General features: G+C 38.5%; 1 protein-coding gene across 4 annotated transcripts in view; it reads left to right on the top strand.

The window, feature by feature from the left end:
• The first annotated feature begins 1,017 nt into the window (after positions 1–1,017).
• Positions 1,018–20,576, top strand: part of LOC310919753 (ATPase family AAA domain-containing protein 2-like) — a 46,120-nt gene continuing 26,561 nt past the window's right edge. For 3 of the 4 annotated variants that reach the window (XR_014591851.1, XR_014591852.1, XR_014591853.1), the window contains exons 1-17: positions 1,018–1,113; positions 1,440–1,538; positions 2,476–2,560; positions 3,314–3,476; positions 3,693–3,808; positions 5,037–5,211; positions 5,819–5,907; positions 6,239–6,398; positions 7,574–7,664; positions 8,111–8,419; positions 10,207–10,297; positions 11,708–11,891; positions 13,419–13,604; positions 14,737–14,872; positions 15,122–15,240; positions 17,519–17,647; positions 18,910–20,103. Coding sequence is in view for 1 of the 4 variants with exons in the window: in XM_083879261.1 (XP_083735387.1) it covers positions 1,077–1,113; positions 1,440–1,538; positions 2,476–2,560; positions 3,314–3,476; positions 3,693–3,808; positions 5,037–5,211; positions 5,819–5,907; positions 6,239–6,398; positions 7,574–7,664; positions 8,111–8,419; positions 10,207–10,297; positions 11,708–11,891; positions 13,419–13,604; positions 14,737–14,872; positions 15,122–15,240; positions 17,519–17,647; positions 18,910–18,948 (2,208 nt within the window). In the remaining 3 variants the exon portion in view is untranslated. Of the gene's footprint in view, positions 1,114–1,439; positions 1,539–2,475; positions 2,561–3,313; positions 3,477–3,692; positions 3,809–5,036; positions 5,212–5,818; positions 5,908–6,238; positions 6,399–7,573; positions 7,665–8,110; positions 8,420–10,206; positions 10,298–11,707; positions 11,892–13,418; positions 13,605–14,736; positions 14,873–15,121; positions 15,241–17,518; positions 17,648–18,909; positions 20,120–20,576 lie in introns of those variants that run through there. The other variant, XM_083879261.1, reaches the window with a different exon arrangement.

The raw sequence follows: 20,576 nt of genomic DNA, 5'->3' as shown, positions 1-20,576 counted from the left end.
CTGGTCATGTGTGCTGGCTTCAATGAGGTTTTTTGTACCTGCCTATCTTTTTTCTTACATATCAACTTTGTATTTTAGTACTTCAGAAGCAGTCTTGCAAAAAAGTGGATGGTGGGGAGAAGATATGTAGGGTATTTCACGTGGAGGAATTATATAGTTGTATTTTTAATTTAGCTCAACAAACTTCCAAAGCACAGTTTGGTCTAGAAAACTATTCAGTTTTGCTCTCCAATTATAGTTAAATCCCTTACAGTCATGTGACATCTACACTCTTAATGGTGGAGGAAATATCTTCTTCAGAAGAAACTGAAGAATAGCAGTGAAATGTTGCAATACATACCATAAACTATGCTTTCTGAATTGCCTTATGACTTTTGAATGGACTCTGCTTATGAACAACTGTTTCAGGGCTCGAGTTTTCACTTCAAATCTTACTAAGAATTGATGCATATTTTTCCCCAGCCTTGCCTGTGAGCTCAAGTAATCCTCTGTTGTGAGAGGAACTCATGTTAAAATGATATTCAACAGCAATATTCCCTCTTAATTTTCCTTTATTAAGTTACTCCACTGTCCTTTTGAATGACAGGGGCTTTGTTTTTTGAACATCTTCATAGCCTTCTTTGATAGGTCTTTTTTGTTTAGATCTGAATTCCTTTGTTTTCTTTGGTTTGTTTGTTTGTTTTCTAATGAAACCAGAATTTTCCATAGTACTTTGTTTATCATCTCCGAAATGCCAGGATGATTTTTTTGTTGTTGTCTTCTAGGAATTGCTTTATCCTAGGTTCTGCTGCTACACTCTTGGATTATTTACCTGGGATTAAATGATGCACTCTTTTTTTCATCTGGGAAAGTGTTTAACTATCACATGTACTAAACCCTATTTTAGAGCAGAAATATTTGTTATTAATCCTGGGTACCAGAGAGATGCTCCCATTCTCTCCTCCTGTGCTTAATTTAACCTTTTGTGTATATGGAGTCCCTTGGTATGTTACTATATAAGTAACAAATATGCCCACAGTTTTTTTGTCTATTTCTGACTGATCTTTCTTTTTTCTCTTAATTAGGAAAGCCTAAATATGGAAAGAACTAACAATGAAAAACCTGATGATACAGGTAGCATTGTAGACTATTTCTGCTTTAAATATTCTTGACTATGGTCTAGCCAAAAGGCTTGTCTTTAACAATTGAAATGGGCTGAACTACTTGTTGGTTTTCATCTATTAAAGTATTTATGTTGCTATTGCCATTATAAGCTGTAAGCTCAAGGGCTGTACTGTAGTGAGCTCATAACAGGGATAAAAAGGAAAAAAAAAAATCTATGCTTTTCCCTGCTTACTAGATAAAGGGTGTGGACAGGTGGGAATATGTCATGTAGCATGCCTTGAATACAGCACATTTGCAACAGTACTTACACAAGTTTACATTGTGTTGATGTGCAGTGGTTTCCCCAGAAAGCAATGAAGGAAAAGAAGGCAATGACCTGCGCCGCTCCTTCCGGCAGAGGAAAGCTGCTCAGCACTATGAATCTCCATTTGAAAGTAGGTGTGCTGGGCTGGCCTGGGCTGGACACCTGTGCTCACCAAGCTGCTCTGTCACTCCCACTTCTCAGCTGAACTGAGGAGAGAAAATAAGATGGAAGACAACTTGTAGGTTAAGGCAGTTCATGAAAGAAAAAAAAAAAAAAAGTTGTGCACAAACACAATTCCCTACCTTCCTCCAACTTTTCTTTACTTTTATAGCTAAGCTGATGTCATATGGTATGGAAAATCCCTTAGGTTAATATGGGTTGGCCATCCCAGGATCTTCCCAGCTGCTGTTTGGGGGTGGAATGTTGGGGAGACAGCACTGATGCTGTGCCAGCACTGCTCAGCAGTAGCCAAAACACTGGTGTGTTATCAACACCTTTCCAGCTACCAAGGCACAGCACAGCACTGTGAGGGCTGCTGTGGGGAAAATTAACTCCATCTCAGCCAGACCCAATGCAGTATGTTATGCAATACTTTATATTATACAGTGTCTCTTGTGAGCTAATTTTTTGCATGTAAGTGGGGAGTTGGTTTAGGGTTTTTGTTAGATGAAAATGCACACACAAAACTTCTTCTCTTTATATTTCTTACTTCATTCTGCCAGCAAATTTCATTGAATGCATGTATCCTGTGTGCATTCTGGTTTTTTTCCCTCGCCATTTGGCATCCTTATTGTTCCTTTTCAGTTAAAAAAAGACCTATCTACTCTTAAAAGAATAGCAATTTAAGAGACTTAATAATCTTACTCTTGTCGTTTTTTATTTTTCTTAAATATCAGGTGTGTGGTTTTTTACTTGTAATGTGCACTGATTAAACCACCCAACATCCCCTCCTTGAAACTTTCCCTGAAATTAGAGATGGATATTACCCCTTCTATTTTCTGCCTTTGATTTTCCTAGTTTCTCTCAAACTTGTTTGTAACAAATTTTAAATTCTTTGCTCTCAACAGATCTAAGAATACGTAACCGAAGGTCTTCCAAACATACTTCATCTGTCAAAGAGAGATATTCAGGCAAAAAAAAGAAACCTAAAAGGTTGGCATATGGTTTTTGATAATTCTTTATAAGAGTGTTGTTAGTCATATGACTGAATAATGTTTTCTAGATTTTTTGGACTGGTGGTAATTAGAGATTAATAAATAATAATAATTGCAGATTATTACCGTGGTAGTCTGAGGATATAAGGAAAACAAACACTGCAAGGGAGGCCATCCTTTTTACTAGCCATTAGATTTTACTTGAAAATGCTCTATATTTGGCCACTGATAAGATGATAATGAGGGTTGTGGCTGAGATTGTATAACTGAAATTCCTTTTTCTGGAATGGAAGCCTTAATGTCCCTCTCAAAGTCTTAGACTTGAAGGGTGTACAAATTAAGATTTAAGACTTAATCTTTAGGGTAAATCTTATTAAAACTGAAGACAACTTACAGGGAGAACCTATATGGAAGTTTCAATGGATTTTTTTATTCAATCACTCAAGAGAGTTCATGTTTCTTTATGAAACTACCCTTAAACAAGAAAAATGCCTAATGAAATTCTCAATTATAAGTTGCAATAGTCATACTTGTAAGTGCTGAGAGTTTTTAAAATAATTAACTCAGTTTAAAGTTCTTTATTTACTCATGGCCATTAAATGTAAAACAGTTGGAATTAATAACCATTTAGAAAGCTTATGCTCATTTATAAGGTCTTTTGGATTCACTTGCTATCATTAGGAAATCTAAAATCATCTAACTGCATAATAAATTAGAAAGCACTTTTTTCTTTCTCCTTAATTCAAATTAGATCTTTTTCGGGCAAGTCTCAGAAAAAAACCATAAAGGGAGTTCCAAAGGATCCCACGAAAACTGAAGCAACTCGGACAGGCAACTTAAATGAAGATCATAAAGATCCCATGAGATTCGGAGCAAGTCTGGCTGGTGTGGAGCAAATGCAAATAGATGCTTCAGTAAGTATTTTTATTTCATTGTGTCAGTGAGACATTTGCAATATTTATGAAAGCTTCCAGTAATGGGCCATCTACAGGTCCCTTGACTTACAGTTTTCTCTCAAGCAATTTGCAAATTGCCACTAACATTTTCTTTGTGCTGACATCTAATTTGTGATGGAACCTCATAGAGGTTGCAGCTTTCTTTAACATGTGTTCTGTTGACTTCATCTTTAGGCACAATTTCATGGTGTGGGTGGTCTATCTGACCACATTTCAGCTCTAAAAGAGATGGTCATTTTGCCATTGCTCTATCCTGACGTCTTTGAGATATTGAAATTTAAACCTCCAAGGTAAGAGACACCATTTAGAACTATAAGTCCTTAACTCAGTTATTTTCAGAAGAATATTCAGCTGAGGTATGAACATGTTCCTGTGCTTCAAAACTTTCAGCAGTGTTTATGGTTCTTTTTAGCACAAATCAAAATTAATTTTTTTAAAAAGGATAGAATACAACATATATGTAGGTTCAGAGATTTACTGCGTGGCAAGACTATCCTTAAAAAATGTCTTGCCTTTAGAAGGTGGAGTTGGAGCTGTTTTTTCTTTAGAGTCCTGCATGCAAGTGGACTTGATTAGTTTTGGAGCAGGATGGAATTACCTGCTACTAGTTAAGTGTAGTTTGTTTTGTGGAAGTCCAGTTCCGTCTTACACCAACCCTTTTTTTTTCAAGTATTTTCAGGTATTAGTTTTACAATTGATGGGACTTGCAACTAGAGCTTTGCAGTGTTTTTTTTACTTGTGTTAAAATAATAAAACATCCCTTGCTTACACAGCTAAGTGAGTCCTGTGTTATGAAATGAGGCTATTAGAGATTCATTAGCTTTATATATCCTTGGTCATGGTATATTGAAATAGGACTTTAAATTCTTTTCTTCCAGTGAATTTAAAAGTATTACAAACATTGAAAAGAAAATCAGTGTTTTGCTTCTTTATTTGTTGAAATTGTTTTTGAAGCAGCAGTGCATTGGCTCTTCTAGTTGATGGAAATACAAAAATGCAGAATACCTTTCCCTTTTTAGACTATTTCTTCTTCCTTAATCACCAGCAAAAGGGAGACCAAATCCAGTGACTTAAAGCTTAAGGGGGAATGAAATGCTTTACTCTCAAATATTGACTTTTGTGAAAACAAGAATGAATATGCAGTGTATCATTGAAAAATGAACTGATGATTCCTGAGTTAGCCCAGTCTCAGATTCTGCATTTGTACGTTTGCTCTTGTTTTGCTCCACTCTACTGTAACCATCTCTGTTGTTTTGTGAGAATTGGCATGCTACTATCTTTTCTCAAGATTTTGTCCATCTGCATTATTCTCTTTATTCATTTCATTTGCTGCCTTGCAGAATTGTGTAGTAACACTTTTGACTTTTCTCATACTTCAGCTGTTACTATCTTATCCATGAAGTGTTCAGCTTAGGAGAGCAGAGTTGTGTGTTTTAGAGATGGGGTTGTAATAGATACCTTTCCATAATGTTTTTTCTGATGTGAATTCTTAAAAAATATCTTTCTTTTAAATTGTAGAGGCTGTTTATTCTATGGTCCACCAGGGACTGGAAAGACCTTGGTTGCTCGTGCACTTGCCAATGAATGTAGCAGAGGTGACAGGAAAGTAACCTTTTTCATGAGAAGTGCTGCCGACTGCATGAGTAAATGGGTAGGAGAATCTGAAAGACAGCTTCGTTTGGTATTTGAGCAGGTAAGGTTGAAAAATGCCATGTATTCTGTTGGAATTGTAACTAACTTTTTGTGATCAAGAAGAACTCACTCTTTTTCCTGTTTTGTAATCTCCTTCCACTGAAATGGAATTATTAGTGTTCCCTTTTTCAGTGGAGTCTCTTGAGATGTATTGAAAAGATTAGTAAAGCAAACAAGAAAATCACCACCACCCTCAAAAACCCTCCACCATACACATAACTCAGTCACAGAAAGGGTCTCAAGAAGCAAGAGATGGTAGCTTTAGATGAGAGGGAAACAGATACAGGGTGAAATCATGTTCATTTAAATTTGTAATGGAAGGTTGCTTCCAGGAACTTTGAGTCCTGTCTCTGTTCTCATGGTTACCAAATAGCAGTAAAAACTACTGGTAAGATTTGTCTCCTGTCACCCAGTCTCAGTGGGTTGACAAGCTGCTGTTTTCTGATGACAGGCTGCTGTTTCACATTAGGTTAATTAATAGAGATCCCTGATGCTGGTCTGAAAAATCTAGCTCCAGCATCTTTCCAACCATAATGTCCTTCATGCATTTTCCCTTTCAAGTGGTGCTGTTTTCCTGATGTCAGTGTTCCTGTGTTTTCTCTGTGTAGGCCTACCAGATGCGACCTTCAATTATTTTCTTTGATGAGATCGATGCTCTTGCTCCTGTACGGTCCAGCAAACAAGACCAGGTTCACAGGTAGGACATGTCTTGTATCTACATAGAAGGTGTTTGATCTTCATGAAAAAAAGAGTTCAACCTATTTATCTGGACATGACACCTTCATTTAACCTTAAAACTAGTAATTCCGTGCTAGTGAATTTCAGATGATTTTTAAACAATAATTGGAAACAATTCACTAAGCTTGATATCAGAACAAGGTCTGTGTTACCTTATCTGTATTTTGCTATATCTTAAAATAGCTCTTGTCAATAAAAACTTGTCCTTTTTGAGGGATCAGTGAAGAAGATTATGTGGGACTGAAAAAAATTTACTAAACAAGTGAATGAAAATTATATTTTTCTGTTAGCTCTGTTGTGGGGACACTTCTGACACTTATGGATGGCTTAGCCAGCAGAGGAGAGATTGTGGTAATAGGAGCCACCAACAGACTGGATTCTATTGATCCTGCTTTACGAAGACCTGGGCGCTTTGAACGAGAATTCCGCTTCAACTTGCCAAACAAAGAGGTCAGAACTTCAAACCAACCTTATGTGCTAAAGTCCATCTTTATAACAAACCCCTGTAACAAGGCACCATTGTGGAGCAGTGCAAGTCTCCATCTGTAGTGTACAGCTTGGACACAAGAGGAATACCTGGAGACATTCCATTTTACTGTGAAGGGCAAACCTGGTACTGAATATATATAGGAATAAGATGGTGTCAACAAGTAGTTGCTTCTCTCTTGGACAAAGATATGAAGTACACTGCACAGGTGCAGCACTTCAAGTTCAATGGCAGTAGCTAAGCAATGAAGAAATTTGTTTTATAGCAACCAAAAATATTGGGGTGGGGACAGCTGGGAGAGAGATAGTGTGCAAAACTGTAACCCTGCTTTTGTGTTTTTCCTCTGGCTATCACTGATATTTCTTGGCACTTTTTGGAGCAAAGATAAAAGGCTAATTGGATTGAAGGCATGAATGAAAGGCATTCATGAAACAGTGCATTTAGCACAAACGTTTGTATCCAGTATTTATCTGCCCTCAGGAACAAGAAACAAGGTGCCATGAAACAGATCTAATACACAGTTCCCTGCTGTGGAGGCATTCTAGAAGTGAGCCATAATTAATCTGAGTACCAGGAGATACTTTATTGAAAGTCTTGCTAGGATCAGAGAGGAGAATGGGCAATGTTTGACATTTTCTGGATGAATGATGGTAGTTTGAGTCATAGTTTTTGTTCTTGGTACCAACTGTAGCAATTTTAAATGGACTAGGACTCTTTTATTTGAATGAACTGGCAGAATAGTAAATTTGATGAACTACTGAAACTGTCACTGTGAAATTTTGCTAAATTTGAGAGAATTTTCTTTGACACAAAATGTCCATTTGCAGATGAGGCTTTTACTACAATTTATTCTTCAAAATCATCAGGTGTTGTGCTTGTAAAACTCACTTTTTATGGAAGATGCACCTACCTTTTATTTCGCTGCATCCTCCACAAGAGCTTGATATAAGAATTTAAGAATTATTAAATTTCCTGCTTGAAGAATCAGTGTATTAATAACTGATGTTTAAAATACTTAGAAGTTTAGCAGACAAGAAAAGTATTTATACTAGTGTGAGAGGTTTGGGGGCTTTGTGTTGCAGTTGTTTTCTTAAGAGAAAATTTAAAGCAAACCAAAATGCAACCATTTTGTTTCTAGGCAAGATTAGAAATTTTCAAAATTCACACACGAGACTGGACCCTGAAGCCATCGGACAACTTACTTGAAGACCTGGCTGAAAAAAGTGTTGGTGAGTTTGAAAGCAGTATGGGTCCTTTTCCCCTGGCCAGTGTTCAACCACTTTGCCCCCAGCCTGTAGTGCTGCACGGGGCTGTGACTAAAGTGCAGGAGCCAGCAGCTGGCTTTGTTGAATCTCATACCCATTGATTCAGCCTGTCCAGATCCAGCCCTGCAGAGCCTTCCTGCTCCCCAGCAGATCAACACTCCCACCCAATGCAGCGTTGTCCACAATCTTACTGAGGGTGTACTCAATCCCCTCCTCCACGTCATTGATAAAGATATTAGAAAGGACTGGACTCAGTTCTGAGCCTTGAGGAACAGTACTAGTAAATCCTCTGTCATCTGGTTGTAGTATCATTCACCAACACTGTTGGCCCAGTCACCCAGACAGGTTTTAACCTATAGAACACATATATATATGTTGATGTAACATTTAGTTCTTGTTTTGTTTGTCAGGATTCTGTGGTGCTGATATTAAAGGCTTATGTGTTGAAGCTGGGCTCTGTGCTTTGCGCCGCCGCTATCCGCAGATACATGAGAGTGACAAAAGACTGAAGATAGATGCCAGATCAATTAGAGTAACAGCAAAGGATTTTACCATGGCCATGCAGAAGATTGTTCCAGCATCACAGAGAGCTGGGGCTTCACCTGGGAGAGCACTACCACCTATTTCAAAGCCGCTGTTAGAAAACACCCTGGAAAGAATTTTACAAGCCTTGCAGAGAGCATTTCCCCATGCAAAACTTGCACTGAAGAAGAACCAAGGTATTAAAATAACATCTAATTGTTTAAAATCCTACCAAAGCAAAACTTTCTGATTTCTGCAACCAACATGCACAAACTTCACAGCCATAATGACAATGCAATTTTATACTTTGGTGTGCAGAGTGGGAGCTGTGTGTGACTCACAACATGCAGTGGAGAACTATAGGCTCTCTACTGGAGCCCCCTGTTACTGACAGTAGCTCACATCTCATTAATCATTTCTGAGATGGATTCTAAGGTTTCACACACTTCTTTCTAAACTGTAGAATTATAGAATGATTTGCATTGGAAGCAACCTTAAAGTTTATCTAGTTCCAACCCTGCTGGCTTGGACAGGGACACCTTCCACTAGACCTCTATCCAGCCTGGCTTTGAAGACTTCCAAGAATCTACAACTTCTCAGGGCAACAGGGCAACCTCTTTCAATGCTTCACCACTCTCATAGTAAAGAAATTTTTCCTAATATTCAATCTAAACTTACTCTCTTTCAGTCTGAACCCATTCCCACTGTCCTCCTACTACATGCTCTTGTACGGAGTCCATCTTTCCTGTAGATTTTCTTCAGATACTGGAAAACCAAAAGTGGGTCACCCTGAAGCCTTGTCTTTTCCAAGCTGAACGAACCCAATTTTCCCAGCCTTTCCTCATAGGAGAGGTTCTCCATCCCTCTTATAATCTTGGTGACCCTCCTATGGACTTGCTCCAGCAGGTCAATATCTTTTCTGTGCTGGGACCCCAGACTGACGCAGCACTGCAGATGGGGTCTCACCAGAGTAGAACAGAGCAGAGCAGAGAGGCAGAATCCCCTCCCTTAGTCTGCTGCCCACGCTGCTTTGGATGTAGCCCCAGATACAATTCTGAGTTGCAAGAGCACTCAGAAATTTCTGTGTCATGTCCAGCCTCTCATCCACGAGCAACCCTAAGTCATTCTTGCCCTTCATTTGTTCATCCCCAGCTTGTGTTGATACTGGGGGTTACCCTGACCCAGATGCAGCACCTTGAACTTGGACCTGTTGAAACTCATGAAATTCCCATTGTTCCAGTTCTTGAGCTTGTCCAGGTCCCTGTGGATGGCATCCCATCCTTCAGGTGTGTCAACTGGACTGCTCAGCTTGGTGTTATCAGCAAATTTACTGAGGTTACACTCAATTCCTTCATATATGTTATTAATGAAGATATTAAATAACACTTGTCCCAGTAGGGACCCCTGAGGGACATCACTTGTCACTGATGTCAGCTGGAACTCTGAGCAATTAATCACTACCCTCTGCATGTGTCCATCCAACCAATTCTTTTATCCATCCACTCATCACATACATCTGTCCCCAATTTGAAGAGAAGGACACTGTGGGGGGCATGTAAAAAACTTTATAGAAGTTCAGATAAATTATGTCTGTAATCCTTCCTTTGTCCACTGATGTAGTCTATAATTATTACTAACATAGTAAAAAAATGTTTAAATGAGGGGAGAAAGGTTTTTCTGGTATCTAGGAACTACAGAAGTTGCTCCTGATCATCTTTATTCTAAGGAAAAAAACCTCTCAAGTGTTTATCAATAGAGAGTTAATACCTGATGCAAATCATAAGACATAGGACAGCTTTGTATAGGCTTGTGCAATCTCTCTAGATCTGTAGTAGGGTGTACTCTTCAGGTAATAGCATTCAAATAACAAAATGCAAAAGAAATGGTTTCCAGCACTGATTTCAAAGGTGTATTAAAGCAAGAGCAAGATATGAACTATTCAGTAAAGATAAAAAATTTCTCTTGTCTTTAAATCTTATTTTAGGGAATGATGGGATTGACAGTGATGATGACTCACCATCAATCTCTGAAAAGAAGCTTGACAGCAAAAAGGCAGAATTCCGCACTTTTAGCAGGTATGTGTTTGTCTTCTTTATCGTGACATTTTTGAGATGGCTGCATCTGTAAAATGCTATGTAAATATGTGAGAGCTGCTAGATGAGGGAGGTAAGGGTGTGTGTGAGGGTGATCAATATTTGCAAGAATTCTGCTGTGAAGATCCAGCTGGGTACTAGATCTAACTGTTCTGACTACACTGCCCTAACTCCTCAAACTGATTAGCCCACCCTTCTTCTACTAAGTCAAGCTGGCTCACAGACTATTAAAACATATTGCTTTAATCCACAGTATTAAATCCACAGTATTATCAAGACCCAAAAAGTGCTAATTCTGTCCTTTTAGCTTAAAAAAACCTCTATGGATTTAGGTAGCCATCTTTTACCCTTCTACCTTCCAAGATGGTTGAACCAGGAGCAAATTATTTATCAGAAACAAAATCAAGTGGTTTGTTAAATCACTGTGCAAAAAATTTAAATGATGTCTGCATTTTTTTTCGTTACCCTACTGATTTTTTCGTTACCTTTTGACATTTTAATTGTGGTAGTCCAATAGTTTTAAAAATAGATTATTGTCAGATATTTTTTTTTTCCCTTCCTATGGCTGTGCTGCCCAGAAAACATAACTTGCTGAGCTTGGTTAGGTCTCTAGGATCTTTGACTTCAGCAAATAAAGGTACAATACCAATATGGTGGGAAAATACACAAACCTCTTCACAAGTGTATTTCATGTATGTAAAACAAGGACTAGGAAATTAATACACAAGTCAAAAATGAAACACCAGAATGACTGAATAAAATAAATATATATCTTATACATATTTAGTGTAGTGCTGTAATTTAAGCAATCCAGTCCTGTTTTTCTTCAGATACAACTAACGTGTTTCAGTACTCACATTACTTTTTTTTCTAGAAATGTGGTTTTGCCCCATTCTTCCCGCTGTCTCTGTGGCCAAATTTTAGCTAAATTTGACAGGTGTAGAGATCATGCTTAAAATTAAGACAAACTGGAAATGATTGTTTATGGACAGTGAAGAGACCCAGACTGGTTTGTGCTGTGAGAGTTGTTATTTTGCCCTATGTCAAGTGACTGACCAGCTGCTTTGTGTGTATTTGCCTGGACAGTCCCCCTGTGGGATTTAAGAACTGTTACATAACCCAGACAAAGGAATATCAGACGTACTGGGGACTGAGAGGATATTTTAGCAGAGGAGTGATACCAGTTTTTGAGAAAATAGGCTTTGATAAATAGTCTACCAAATAGACTATTCATCAATAGTCTGTGGTCTTGATCACAGAATCACTGACCAGCTTATTATTTCGTAGAACATGGAGAATATTTAAAAAAAAAAAGAGTGTGGGGAAAATATTTAACATCTGTGTGCCTCTTCATCACTCTTTTTAAATTTTGTTTTCTTCTTATTGTTGTAGAAGTTCTTCTTACCAGCCAACATCTTTCAGGCCACGGTTCTTACTAGTTGAAGAGCCAGGATGTGGGCAGGCTTTTGATTTGGCACCTGCTGTATTACATGCCCTGGAAAAGTTCCCAGCTTATACACTAGATCTACCAACCTTGTTTGTTAGCCACACATCACAGGAAGAAACATGTTCACAGGTATCTATTTTTTTTGTTGATCGCATAGGATTCTTGAACTCTATATAAACTAGTGAAATAAGCACGACTCACAGTTAATGGAGTTGGCCTGGTTTGAATTTGCTGTTATGTTTACTTTTGTCTGAAAATTCACTTTTCTTGTAGATGGAATGATACTGAATAAGGACATTTGTACATAGCTCTGTTTCATTTCTATTTGAAATGAAAGAGGGAGGATGTTGCTAGCAGCTTGGGATAATGGGAGGTGCTGCAAATAAGCCCCTCTTTGTGGAAAGTAATCCTGCTGGTCTTGATGGGATCCAGAAAGTTGGTTTTGTTTCTTCTTAAATCTTTGTGCTCCCAGTAGCTGGCTCTGCATCAGCCTGATGGCATAATGAACTTTTTGTGCTCTTCTTTTTATTGTATTTGTAGGGCAGCCAAAATTTTTGTGAAAAGAATTTTTTTTTTAGTATACAGTTTGTTCTGCTGCAGTGAAATGCAATGAAAGTGTTGCAATTCGTGGAATGCTTAAATATGTAAACAGATGTGTGTTCATTAACTACAAAAATAAATATAAGCAGTTTTCTGCAGTTCCGATTTTCTACCTTCAGGCAGGAAATAAATTTCATTACTTGGCATCACTGTATTAAAATATTTTGATCTTTATTAGCAGCATTTTAGAGCTGTACAAGTCAGACACATAATGTGACTGGATACTTGCTTGCTACATAGGAGGAACAATTCTCTTTTTGTTATGTCATGGTTGCACCCATGGCAATATAAATACCCTGTCTACTGCATAGATATACCACACATTTCCTATCTTGTGACAGGAACTCCCTGCATGCTGTTACTCTGAAATGGTTCATGGAGAAATTTGCCATGGGAAAGGACTGTTGTCACTTCCCTCATGCAGTAGATTTGTGTCCTTTTCTGTGATTGAAGTGCCATCTGTAGGCAGTGGTTTGTAGTCTTTCCAAGCACATCATCTGGTCTGATGGATTCTTTGATAATGAGAGGAATGAGAGGCTCTGAGTGATTTAGCTCTTCAAGCAGGCTAAGGACTGGTCACCTCTAATAACACATGCTTGAAATTATGATTTGTGACCAGGCTTCTTTTACTGTGTTAGCCCTTATCTTTTCACATAGGTCTTTGTTCAGGCCCTGCTCCAGTCTAAGGTGAGTATGGGCCCACAGAGAACTGGAAATGGTGCAGTCACAGTTGTGTAGCAATTTCTCCAGGCTAAGACATCTTGCTAAAGAGTTAGTCTTGCTTTTTCAGGCACATCATCACGTCATCTGAGTTTTGAGGCTCTTTAGGAGTTACTTTACCCCTAAGTAGTTTTGGAATCTGATTCAGTTTTGTATCTGTCTTCATAGCAACATCTATGTTTGAGTCAAAGTGAAAATGTTGCCTTATTAAGGAATGGTTCATTTATTGGTTTGTCTGATGTCTCTTATTTAACAAGATAGTCTGACTGATACATAGTTATTTAGTGGCCCGTTCTACATGCTGCAGTTTTCTTATCCAAGCTTTCATTTCTCCAGCTGATACGAGAAGCTCAAAGAACAGCACCAAGTATTATTTATATCCCACAAATCGCTTCGTGGTGGGAGGCTGTTGGACCTACACTGAAAGCTGGTTTTACAGGACTACTGAATAACATTCCATATTTTGCTCCAGTTTTGCTCCTTGCAACATCCGATGTGCCGCATGAAGATCTCCCTGAAGAGGTACTTCTGTCAATATTCTTCTTTCTTTCTTACTCAGTTTCTTATTAATTTACAACTCCTTGAAACACTGCAATACTGTGCTGCTCTTATGAGATTTATGCTGTTATTACTCAGGCACCAGAACCCTCTTTTAAAATTTGCTTAGACAAAACAATGCTGAAAGCATTTGTCTAAAGTGTTTTCTGAGTAGAGAGGTTGATTTTTACCCAACTTTTTTCTCCCTTCTCACACACTTGTGCTTACTAGACAGACATATAGATGCACTTCAGACAACTAGTTCAGTAGCTTCAAGATGGTTTGGTGTGTACTTAGTGAAGAATACACAATGCTTGAAAGGTAGATGGGGAAAAAGATTGCTTTTCTGAAAACATTTTTACTGAAAAAGTACTGTGGTCACAGTGATACAGTGTAATTTCTGTATTAAATTATTTCCCCCCCAAAAAATCAATTTCTTTCTTCATCCAGGTGGAAACTTGACAAATTAAAAAGCTAAGGACTAACTTCTGTTTAAGCAACTTGGAAATCAATTTTTACTTGTATTTCTTAACAAAATTAATTAAGAACACATGCTGTGCTTTCTTGAATCTGAGAGTGTTCATTAAAGGAAGATGTTTAAAATATTAATATGCTGTTCTGATTATTTTGTCTTAGTAACAGAAGTTTTTATAAAATTAATAAGTGCCTTCTAAAATTAAAAAAAGGCAAAAAAACCAACAACCCACATTACCAAAAAGTTGGCATTTGTCTGCTGTTGTCTGCTGATCCCTCCCTCTTCTCTCTGTAGCTGTCATAAATTAAAGGACAAGTTAAGTCAAGTTATGTGTCAAGTTAAAGGACATCAAGCTGGGTAAATGTACAATAAGCAGTATTTGGGGTGGTGGATGTCACCCCTTTCTGATTGCTTTATCATACTTTTTTTTGTGCATTAAACTCTAGAAGATTGATTAAAGAAGGTATTTTAGTCTGCAGAGCTATGAAAATCTAGCCTTTTAAGGCCAAGAAGTTAACTTTATAGCTTGTTTTTTCGAGACGACCATTTAGTGTAATTTAGAAATGCATTCATCTGTTTGGAATAGAAAATAAAAACTTTTGTGGCCTTGTATCTGAAATCACTTTTCTTCCCATGGTGCAGATAAAAACATTGTTTAATACTAATCGTGAAGAAGTTTTCAATATCCCACGGCCTACCTGTGCTGAAAGAAAAGGGTTTTATGAGGACTTGATTATGAAGCAAGCTGCTGAACCTCCTGCATCAAAACACAATTCAGGTAAGGATATTCTGCATGTACAACTTTGTTACTGTAAGTTAACAGCTAATACAGTATTTGCTTTGGTGATAATTCTCTGTCAATCATTTTTCATGTAACTGCGTTTGAGCACAGTGAATGGACTAAATTTTTTCTCTGTTATTGCAGAGAAATATTTTAAAAATATTATCCTATTTCAGGTACAGGATACTTCACAGGTACTCTATTCCACATTAAGAGAAGTCTTGACTTAAATTTGTGTCATTCCAGATTCACAGGTGCACCTTCCCGCAAGATGTTCTCAGGTGGATTTGCAATCACAAGTATGGGACAAGAAAGCAATCAAAATTAAAAAACGAGGAGTGTTTGTGGATTACTCTGAGCTCAGAGTAAGTCTAACTTCAATTTTGTTAGTACTGAAGTAGGACATTTTCTTTATGATTGTAAATTACGTCAATTGTTAATCAATGCCAATTCAATTTATGAGAGGGATATATATGAAATAATCCAAGCTTGTGAAATAATTCAGCATGTAAGGGACTTTGTCAGTTGCTTCTGCAGCTGGTGTAAACTGCTACTCTTACTGTATTTTAGAAGATGGAGTTCTTCTCCTAGTTTTTGATGTAAAAAGACTTCTTAAATTTTAAACTAACTCAATGACAACCTTCTAGTACTGCTAGTTATTAATACAGTTTTTATGATGGATTGTGGTAGGGTTGCTTTGTTTTTCTGTTTGCAGGTTTTCATTTATTAGGAACCAGAAAAAGAACCATGATTTTTAGCAGTCATGGCTTTAAACCTGCAATTAGCAGGTTGACTTAAAGCACATCCTGGATAAAAGACTAATACCTGCTTTTCCAAAATTCTTTCAAAATCCAGTGTTAGAATTTTACATTCATACAGTTAGAGTGTTATAAGGTTTTCCCAGTCCCCTGTAGGAGAGAAGCTGTTGTCCTAGGCTATAGCTGGGGAAAGGGTCAAAAATGGGACTGGCTGCAGGGGGTAAAAGAAGTTCCTTTGCTTGAACTGGAGAGGGTATGAAAGAAGAACTTGACTTTCAGGGAATATTGCTTGGACAAAAATGCAGGAAATTGCTAGTTGAAGTCCTGGAATTTGGTGAAAGCAGAAGAGGCTGCTGTTTATCTGTCTGAGAAGGGGAGTATTATTTGGATGTTTCTTCTGCATAGGGAGAATACGACCAGACTGGAATCCCCTCTGATGAAAGGGCTTGTCTGCCCAATTTCTGTCACATTTTTAAGCTGTGACATAATTTGTACAAGGGAAACTAGCTTTCCAAGGATGGTGTTCTAAGGAAGCAAATTTTAGGGGGTTTTGTTGTTCACATCTGCCTGCATATGAAGAGAAACCACATAGGTTTTTCTAGAATCAGAGTGCTAATTGAATATGCTCCAAAGTAATTTCCAGCTGGAGAAATGGTATGGTAGAGTCCTTATAAATGTTTCAGCTTATATATAGTTTCCCATCTGTGAGGAGATAGTTATGGTCATGAAACATGTCTTTTTAGAAAACTTGTTTCCTTAACATGAGTGTCACTGGAACTTAATGCTTCTACCAGAGAATCTCTTTGTAACTTTCCTGAAGTCAACAAGCTGGATGAAACTCCAAAATATATCTTCTTGGTTTTGGATGGGATAGGTTTTTAAAATTATTTGTTTGGCTTTGTTAAGCGGATTTGATTAGTGGCTGCTTCTCTTTGTTTATTTGCTTGGTAATAGGCATAGAACTTGACAGAAAAGCATGAAGACACCTATGTGGCAACAGTTAGAAGTAGTTTCATTGGAGATGTTGGCCATGCCTCTCTTTCATGTCCTATGTGTTGTGTTTGCAGTAGCTGAAAGCACTCTGTGTGGGTTTTGTGCCTCATACCTGCACGTTGGATAAAAGGAAGTTCAGGGGAATGCTCTAGCCTTGTGCTAGCTGATCTGAGCAGGGCTGAGTTTAATGGCAAGCAGCTGTGAAGCAGTAATATTTTTATTCAGTGTAGCTGCTTTCTTGAGCTATATCTTCACAACCTCACACAACACAGAGTTACTGAACAGCAGTGGTGCCACTAGATTGTTAGTGTTGCATTTCCACAGATTATCACATTCACATCTCCACAACAGGAGGGACTGTGTGACAGATTGGTAATTTGCTACAGGCAGTCATTCTGCTAGCTCATCCACTCTTGAGTTGAAAGGTAGGAGCTAACTGGTGTTTGGCACAGTACACTTCCAGCTAATGGGAAGAGGTGAGCACCTAAGGAACTTCTGTTTCTGGCTGGCACAGCTGTATCTGGAAGATCTGTACCCGGGCTTCCAAAGACGTATTTTCCAGGGCTCTGTATTGCATTTCTAATGAAATACAACCATGGCTTTTCAGTGGCAGCTACTCTATAACAAAGTGGATTGTGTCATTCCCCACTCTTCTGGAGACAGTTGATTGGCAGTTATGATTGTTGATGTCATAGATTGATGAGTAAGAAAATATTGTGTGAACTTTAAACCTTCCTTTTGCCTGAAGTGTGAGAAATTAACTTGTTTTCTCCAGTTAAATCTTGTGAGATATTTAATCAGCTCTCCAAAATGCCACTTTTATTTAACAATATATGAAAATAGGACATACCTAGTCCTATTCTGAATTGTAGTTTTCACTTTTTTTCTTCAGAAGGTGTTGGATGATGTTGTTACAGCCACTGAGAATGTCAGTATATCGAGCATGGCAAAACTATATTCTGTTCTTAGCATGTGCATTTATCAACAGCGAGAAAATCCAGACAAAACCACATTAGTGGAGGTAATATTTTTGTCTTATATCACTTTCTATCACATGCTATTATGTGTCTGTGTGTATGCTATGCATATGTATTTGCTCACAATTATTTATCACTCTTTACTGCTTAGTTGCCCGTGTTACAAGACTTTCATTTCAGGCTAGAAAACATCTACTCCTATTGCAAACCCATTGTTGAATTTGGCATAATTGTTGGCAATTTCAGCAGAAAAAGTCACAGGGTCCACCTACACAGGCCTCTCAAACCAGTTATCTGTCACTTGTCCTTCCCCAGAAATTTTCCAGGGTGTGGGGGCTGTGAAAGACAAGCACTTTTCTCAGGCTGCCAATTCCTCTTCTTCCCCTTGAAGGCAGGCACACATAGTAACACTTGGATAGCACTCAATCCATTCTTGAAAAGAAATTAAATATGAAATATTACAAGAATTTCAGGCTTTTCTGTAGGCTCACTAGACTTTCTTTTTAGCTTGACATGGCTCAAGCACCTTTATTATGACATGTGGGAAGCTTTCTGCCTATGATGGTTTGATGGTAATGAGTCCAGCTCTCTAATCTCTTCCTTTGAGAGAGGATTTCTGAGTTGTTGAAACTCAGTAGAAATCTTCCACAGGCACCCATGGTCCCAGGAAGGCATTTGCAGTATAGAGTTTTTTTAGATAGATTGGATATTCAGTCTTCAGTTTCAAGATCCTTGAATCCATTTGTTTTCAGATGTTTATGCATGAAATTACATAAAATTCTTTATGCTTCTGCCTTAAAAAAAAAAAAAAGAGGAAGCCTCTTCTCTTTAGCCAAGGAGGCCATTCCTGAAAAATGCACCCTTCTCTCATCTAGCAAAATAATCTGCTTTAGCATGAGGAGGGATTTGTTTGTGTTGTATCAGGGCTTGTCAACTCTTGTGACTGGACTTGATTTTTTTCACTTTCTATGTTTACTTTTAACTTTAGTTCCAGCTTTCAGTAGTGACTCTTCAGGAACTGTCTTCTTTTTTATTGTTGAAAGCACCTTGATAGTGATCCATTGTTCCTTGAGATAGATCTCTGTAGTTTCTCTGGCCTACTCTCTGTTTTGGGTGCCTGAGGATGTGTTTGAATCTAGTGGGGCTAGAAAGACATTGGGATGCTGGTAGCACATGTATTGACTAAATATTACTAACACTGGTATGTATGTACTGATTCTTGATTCTTTTGATGAAGAAGTTCAGAGTATCAGGGTTCTCAGGTTTGTGTTCACACTCTTAATTTATCTATTTTTTTTATTATTAGGAAATGAAGAAAGAAATTACAGCCCTCAGTTGGCTGTGATACTTGACTTCAGTATACTTGACATACTCTAATGTTTGTGTATGGCTCCCAAATAGATAAGTTATATTTAACTAATTGTTGCAGCTGTGGAAAAAAAGAAGAAAGAAGAAAGAAGCTAAGTATGTAACTGAAACCAGACATAACAGAGTGCTGAACCAGTGATACTCAGTGAAATGACCAACATAATGCCGGATTATGAGAAACAAAACAAGGCAAAGTTATTAAACTAGGTAATTCCAGTAGTAGATCGTGCCCACTGGATCAAGAAACATTCTGTCTGAAGAAGGGAAGGCATCAGCTGAAGAAAAGTGGGCACCAGCTTGAAAGAAGATTGAGCATGTGGGCTAACCAGCATATGAAGCAAGAGAATCATTTAACCAATAGAAGATCAAATATTAATTAATAGGAAGACTGGGAGCCAATGAACATTAGTGTCTGCAAAGCTTTGATAGTCAGTATGCTGGCTTCATGGATTTACCACCTAACACCCTTTTCTACACAGAACTGCAAATAAATCAAATACCTCTACTTTGTGTGGACTGGCCTTTTGCACACTGGGTGAAAGAACAGGTTTTGGCACAACAGGGAGAGAGAATGGCATGGAGTTCTTCTAAAGTGTATTGATTCTTATTCCTGCTGTTGTCTCAAACCTTCCAAAGATTTTTTTTATCTCCAGAAGACACTGGAACTGCTTTTTTTTAAATTTTTTTATTTTATTTTATTTATTTATTTATTTATTTATTTTTTTTCCATTTAAGTTATTTCTAGTGAAGAGAAGCTGAGAGGGCAGGAGTAGGACACAGGGCTCCATTCCTGCTTGTGACTCTGCCCTGCCCTCATGGGGACGGGTTGGGAGGCACCCAGGTGCCCTGGGGTGCAGGAGCAGGCAGGGTTGGATGGCACCGCCACCTCTCAGGCGACCGTGGTGCAGTGACCTCCAGGGCTCCAGCTCCAAGTTTATCCCCTTGGATCCCCTTCCCTCAGCCGACGCACGTGGACATACTCCGGGTGCGTCCCGGCCACCGCATGAGCTGCGGGATGCCAGGCTGGGAGCCTTGGGACCGTGGGGGAGCTGGGAAACCTGAGTCCCCACGGGAATGCATTGGAGACCGCTGCCCCATGGAGGGAAAAAGGAGAGGATAAATGAGGTTTAGGGTAAGTCTTCGGGTGCGTTGCGCGTGTGAAGAAGCAGCTGCGGGTATAGTCGGGGGTCACCCAGCGCGGCAAGGTGGGTCACCTCCTGTACCATCCCCTTCTTCTGGCAGCCCCACCAAGGAAGGTGGCTCGGTACAAACCCTGGTCCAGGGGGCTGTGGCAGCATGCTGAGAGCCAGTCCCTGGGGCATCTGCACCCCTGGGAATATAAACCTTCTGCATCACCTCATGGTTTCCTGGTTTATTTGTTTATTTTCCCTGAAAAGTTATCTTATGAAGATTAACTTAAACACTGCTTTGGTTTTATTTTAATAGTGGTCACACAGCGGGTGCCCATATTTTGATGACAAAAAGGCATCAGGACCCACACTCAACGCAAAATTTACATAAACTCTGAGTGCATTTTAGCTGGCCTGTGATATACTCTTTAGCAGTATACTAAAGAGTAGAAGTAGTATACTATATAGTAGAAGT

Source organism: Zosterops lateralis (genome assembly GCF_965231275.1).
Source record: "Zosterops lateralis genome assembly, chromosome: 1".
NCBI classification, from domain to species: Eukaryota; Metazoa; Chordata; class Aves; order Passeriformes; family Zosteropidae; genus Zosterops; species Zosterops lateralis.
This window is presented reverse-complemented; position numbering and strand designations above follow the sequence as displayed.